Source organism: Epinephelus moara, chromosome 12, assembly GCF_006386435.1.
Source record: "Epinephelus moara isolate mb chromosome 12, YSFRI_EMoa_1.0, whole genome shotgun sequence".
NCBI lineage: Eukaryota > Metazoa > Chordata > Actinopteri > Perciformes > Serranidae > Epinephelus > Epinephelus moara.
Window position 1 is genome coordinate 25,489,365 of NC_065517.1, and position 5,546 is coordinate 25,494,910.

Below are 5,546 nucleotides of genomic sequence, written 5' to 3' on the forward strand. Positions count from 1 at the left end.
CACTGTTGGGGATTTATTCAAAATTGAAGGCACACTGAACCAGCATGGCTACCACAGCATCCTGCAGCGACATGCCATCCCATCCGGTTTGTGATTAGTTGGACGATCATTTATTTTTCAGGACAATGACCCCAAACACACCTCCAGGCTGTGTAAGGGCTATTTGACCAAGAAGGAGAGTGATGGAGTGCTGCGGCAGATGACCTGGCCTCCACAGTCACCGGACCTGAACCCAATCGAGATGGTTTGGGGTGAGCTGGACCGCAGAGTGAAGGCAAAAGGGCCAACAAGTGCTAAACACCTCTGGGAACTCCTTCAAGACTGTTGGAAAACCATTTCAGGTGACTACCTCTTGAAGCTCATCGAGAGAATGCCAAGAGTGTGCAAAGCAGTAATCAGAGCAAAGGGTGGCTATTTTGAAGAAACTAGAATATAAAACATGTTTTCAGTTATTTCACCTTTTTTTGTTAAGTACATAACTCCCCTTTTGTTAATTATTTTACTTCAAGAAACTTTTGGATGGTAAATATTTGTTGATCATGAACTTGAAAGACTACACTTGGCTATGACGGACTGCTGGAGCTCATGAGAAGGGCTCACTCTGAAACAACCTACAGCTCTCTCTGCCTGCCAGAGAACATCACTGCACAAGGACTGGAGTCCATACCCAACTTCTACTACAGAGATGATGGCCTGAAGCTGTGGAACATCATCAACAGGTTACCTTTAAATGAATGCTGCATCTGACCATACTAATTAATTTTAAAAGCAACACATACTGATATAACCACTTCAAACTTACAATCAAATTGTTCTGTGTTCACCAGCTTTGTGAAGGCATTAGTGGAATACTATTATCCCTCAGACAGTGAGGTGCTGAAAGACACTGAGCTGCAGGATTGGATCAGTGAGATATTCACACATGGCTTCTTCGGAAACAAAGCTTCAGGTACGTAGCCCATGTTCTCAATAAATGACACTGAAGTTTCCAAGTTACCAAATATAAAGATAATAAATCCTGGAATTCAGTTTTTGATAATATTTCCCTTATATGCATCAGAAATATACTAATGAGACCAATTTCTTTCTCTGTCATAGTTCCAATATTTTCATCAAAGTAATGTCTAATTTTTTGGTTGAAAGGTATCTAAACCCTAATTGGAGGATATTATACAGTAAAAAGTGATACTGCCATTTGTCCACTGTTTAAATCTACCATCCACGTCAGCTGGTATGAATGTCATAAATCACCCGACTTAATATTCAAGCATTTCTTTCAAATGTCTTCCAGTTCATTATGCCAAATGGGACTGCTGTCCAGTTAGTCAGATTGTCTAAGAGTTTTTTTAAGCTGGTATTGATAGAAGAGGTATATTTTTATTTGATTTTGTTCCACTTCCTTCCATTTTGCATCACACTTTGGATCACACCAACGTACTAGAAGATTTAAGAGCCTCAATTGCATTTTTTATTTGTTTGAAGTTGTGAATTCTTGCCTGAGACGAGGGTGTTTTCTGGCACAGGGCAAGTTAGAGATTAAAAATATGAAAGCAAAACATAAAAAAAATGTATTTGTTTTATATATATGTCCTTTAAAAATAATGTTTCACCCCCGAAAAATGCCACTAATTAACTGATATAATTTTGCTGTCAACAGGGTTTCCAGCAGAGTGTCAGACTGTCGTGGAAGTGATCAAGTTCATCACCATGGTGATCTTCACAGTGACAGCTCAATATGCTGCAGTAAACAATGGGCAGGTGAGACCATAAATAGCTGAAAAATAGTTAACTTTTTGTAGTTTTAACAAACCTGATACTGGATCAAACAGCTCTAATCTATGGAACAAGCAGCAGATTTGGGAGGTGTTTATTATTTTTCTTTCAGTGGGGCACAAGCTGATTTTTACAGTGGTTATCCGTAAAAGATTGGCCTATGACCTTACAATAATAATAGCAAACAACTGAAGACTCATTATAGACAAACTAAAGCATGTTTATTACTATAACTATGATGGCAAGGGTCCCCCATTCTTAACCAGGTAAAACATTCAGTGTGTCTTTTTCGAGGGTGTGGACAAACAACATAGCTTGATATTTAATTTGGAGGACTTGTAAGTCTGATACAGTTTTTCCAGGAAGAACTTGATTTAAGTACTTAGTGAGCATCTATCAAACATCAAACATCCTGAACCATGACTTTCTATTGGGATAGCTGAAGTCACAAAATCATGCTCATATGCAGAAATTTTCTTGTGTCAATCTCATTATTCTGCTGTTAAGGTTGAACATCCAGGAAGGATGTTGGAAGGAAGGAACAAAAAGCAAAAAAACATTTATGAGTGAAGGGGGACTTTAAGAATTTCAAAAATTAATATTAATACATACGGAAACTTCTTTTATATTTTAGTATGACTACTACTCCTGGGCACCCAATGCCTCCCTCCTGCTGCACAAACCTCCACCAACCACAAAGGGGCAGTCAAGCATGAAGACAATTTTGGAGACCCTCCCAGATGTTGGTGAGACAGTCAGCTTTGTAGCCATGGGGTGGATGCTTACAAACAAGTACACTGATGTGGTAAGTTTGGTGATGATAAACAAACAGCGAAAAAGAATGTACCAAACAAAATACTGTGTCAATGTGATCGACTGTTTCGTTTTGTCATTTTGGCAGGTTCCCTTGGGTTCATACCCTGAGGAACGCTTCGATGAGCCTGCCCCTAAGCAGATGACGAAGGAATTTCAAGCAGAGCTGTCCCGCCTCAATGAAGCAATCACAACAAGAAACTCACAGTTTGAAGTGCCCTACACATATCTGAATCCCACTGAGATAGAGAACAGTGTAGCAATGTAACTAAGCCTGATAAAGCCTTTTGTTTCATTTTCTTTTTATCTTTCTGCATTAGTGAACAATATCATACCTTTTTAACACCTGTATCGCATGCGGTGTTGTGGGTAGCAAATGTTTGAGCTTGGGCTCGATATGAGTCAATAATCTAAAACAGTAAACATCTATTGACCACTGACGACATAATGTGATGGAATGTTACTGTTTAGTGCTCCTTATTATAATACAGGAATTTGTCTTCAATAAAATGATCTCACAAGAAACTGGGCACCTCAGCATTTATATGCAAGCAACACCAAGAATATGGTAACATATTTTCTGCCCACTATTACAGCGGCTGTAACAGGCTGTGACATTAACTGAAGTTATTTACACATGTGCTGTGTATCTAAGTTCTTTTTACTTTTTGATCATGTGAGTGCAGAACAATGTATATTGTGATGTCAGCTGATGTACTTTTGCAGGGGCAAGCTTCACCAATCTGAATTTTTAATTTGCTTTATTTGATGATCAAATTGATGATGCCATTCAGTGTGTGTTGCACACTTATTAGAGATATAAAAGTCAGCACAACCTGAGCCAAAGTACAAAGGTATCTCATTAGTCAAAACACTACTTTTAAAGCTTGTAGCTTTTCCCATATAAGCAACACATTTAGAGTGGGCATGACTGAGTCAGTCCTCTGAAACTCACACATGTGAAGAAAAAAACTGAGACCATAACTATCAAAACAACCAGCAGTACCAGGTAGCAAGCGGTGTAGTCAGTTAGAGTGGAACCAGAACAGCACATTTTCAAATCATCTGCACTCTCCAGGCCCTCAGGTGCTTGTGCATCAAGAACAGGTTACTCACAATGAGTAGTTGACATGTTATTGCACAAATGAGATACAAAAAAATAAAAAGAAACCATACATGTTCCTACTGGTACTTGAATGTCTGCGCAGTGGAAGAAAACAAGACTATGGGGAGCAAGGGAGAAGCAACAGGACATTTCAGAGTAAAGACAAAATAAATTATATTCTTTTTGTTAATACTGGTCATCTACAGGGTCCAGTACTGGGAAACAAAATTAAAGTTTGGGAAAAGTTGAGTTAACAACACTAACATTCTGTGGAACCCATAAAGTTCTGTGTCTCATGTTGACCTGCTTTGAACTCTTTACCAAGTAAACAGTCAATTGATTTCATCTGCTCTGGCTCTGATTCCTTCGTCAGAGGTCACATCTGTGTTTTCAGAACCTTAACCATAGACATGTCTTAGTATTCAGATACTTCGATTACAGTATACATAATAAGATGAAGAAGTAGCTGAACAGTTGGTGTGTGATATTTGCGTACAGTCTGGGCTCTACACTATGTTGAGTCTAAGACATTTATATGAGTGAGTGCTGGCACATTATAAATACACCTTTCTACTGTCTGTCTGCTCAGTTTCAGTGTCTGATTTCCTGTTTTCCATGGAACCTCAGTTAATTCTGTTCAGACTTGCTATCCTTGTCAGTACGCCTCTTAATTTTTTTGCCAAAAAAATCACCCAACCCCTCCTGCCTGCCCCGACTACATGCATTTAGGTCCTTCACTGTTTGCTTTGCACTCACACTCCTGACCATGTGACTGATTCATCACACAGAACTGATATTCACTGAGGTGTATTTTAGGCTTTGTTTTTTGTTTTTGTGGTTTTTGGCCTGTGACCAAAATGGGTGGTTAAGTACGACTGCTGATCCTTCCCAGAAACACAACATACATTTTGAGATACATCAAACCACAGTGGGGGGAGTAGAACACAGACCACAGAGAGAGAAAACCTGAATCTGCAGCTGTAAGACAAAGAGGTAGTAAAAACAGCCTCTGTCTGAGGGTACAGGTAAGAACTTTCCTCATCTTTCCTCATGGTATGACAATTAATGATCAAAACACTGTACATGTCATAATGTATGCAAGATACTAATAGGCAAAGTTAAGTGTTAACAAGCTTTTTGGATGCCCGTGGACAAATATTTTGAGCATAGAAAAAATATCCAGGGCTTTCCTTGAATTAATTATCTGCAAATAAAAACAGCTTTCTTTTGCAGAGTGTTGGAACATTCACTCTGCAGTTTTAAGATTTTATCTTGTTTCTTTTTCCAGACAGTTTCCACAGAGTGACCATGGCTGAGTACAAGCTAGAGGTGACAACAGGTGACATGCAATATGCAGGAACATGGGACAACATATATGTCACCTTATTTGGAACTGAAGGGCAGAGTGAGAGAACTAAGTTGGACAACTTTGGCACTGACTTTTCAACTGGGACAGTAAGTTAAATCCAGTTAAACATCACTCATATGGTGATTTCTTAAATTAAGTCTGGGATTATGTAACACCTTCAGTTTGTGCAAACATTTATGTTGGAGTCATATTTGTCTCTATCTAGTGACTAAATAGAGTACATCTAGACTCACAAGTCAGTCTTTAGCAGACGCTGACTAAATAGAGTACATCTAGACTCACAAGTCAGTCTTTAGCAGACGCTTTGCTTAACTAAAGACCGATGTCTTTCTCCCTGATTTTGTGTTTAGATGGGCGGATACAATTTCAGAGTTTAAAAAAAACTCCCTACGTTGCAGAACCAATAGTAAATCTGCAGGGTGGTCCTTCGGTGGCTCGCTGAAATCTTGTGCTTGTAAACATGGTCCCACTAGAAACACGTGTAGC

The 5,546-nt window shown here is 39.0% G+C and overlaps 2 protein-coding genes across 2 annotated transcripts in view; both read left to right on the plus strand.

The window, feature by feature from the left end:
• Positions 1 to 3,004, plus strand: part of LOC126399207 (hydroperoxide isomerase ALOXE3-like) — a 5,528-nt gene extending 2,524 nt beyond the window's left edge. Inside the window, exons 6-11 of the mRNA XM_050059061.1 lie at positions 122 to 274; positions 553 to 719; positions 828 to 949; positions 1,658 to 1,758; positions 2,408 to 2,578; positions 2,675 to 3,004. Coding sequence (XP_049915018.1) covers positions 122 to 274; positions 553 to 719; positions 828 to 949; positions 1,658 to 1,758; positions 2,408 to 2,578; positions 2,675 to 2,854 — 894 coding nt within the window. The 3' untranslated portion in view covers positions 2,855 to 3,004. The remainder of the gene's footprint in view (positions 1 to 121; positions 275 to 552; positions 720 to 827; positions 950 to 1,657; positions 1,759 to 2,407; positions 2,579 to 2,674) is intronic.
• A 1,637-nt stretch (positions 3,005 to 4,641) lies between these two features.
• The window catches only part of LOC126398434 (hydroperoxide isomerase ALOXE3-like), an 11,794-nt gene continuing 10,889 nt past the window's right edge, over positions 4,642 to 5,546 (plus strand). The window contains exons 1-2 of the mRNA XM_050057772.1: positions 4,642 to 4,716; positions 4,980 to 5,146. Coding sequence (XP_049913729.1) covers positions 5,000 to 5,146 — 147 coding nt within the window. The 5' untranslated portion in view covers positions 4,642 to 4,716; positions 4,980 to 4,999. The remainder of the gene's footprint in view (positions 4,717 to 4,979; positions 5,147 to 5,546) is intronic.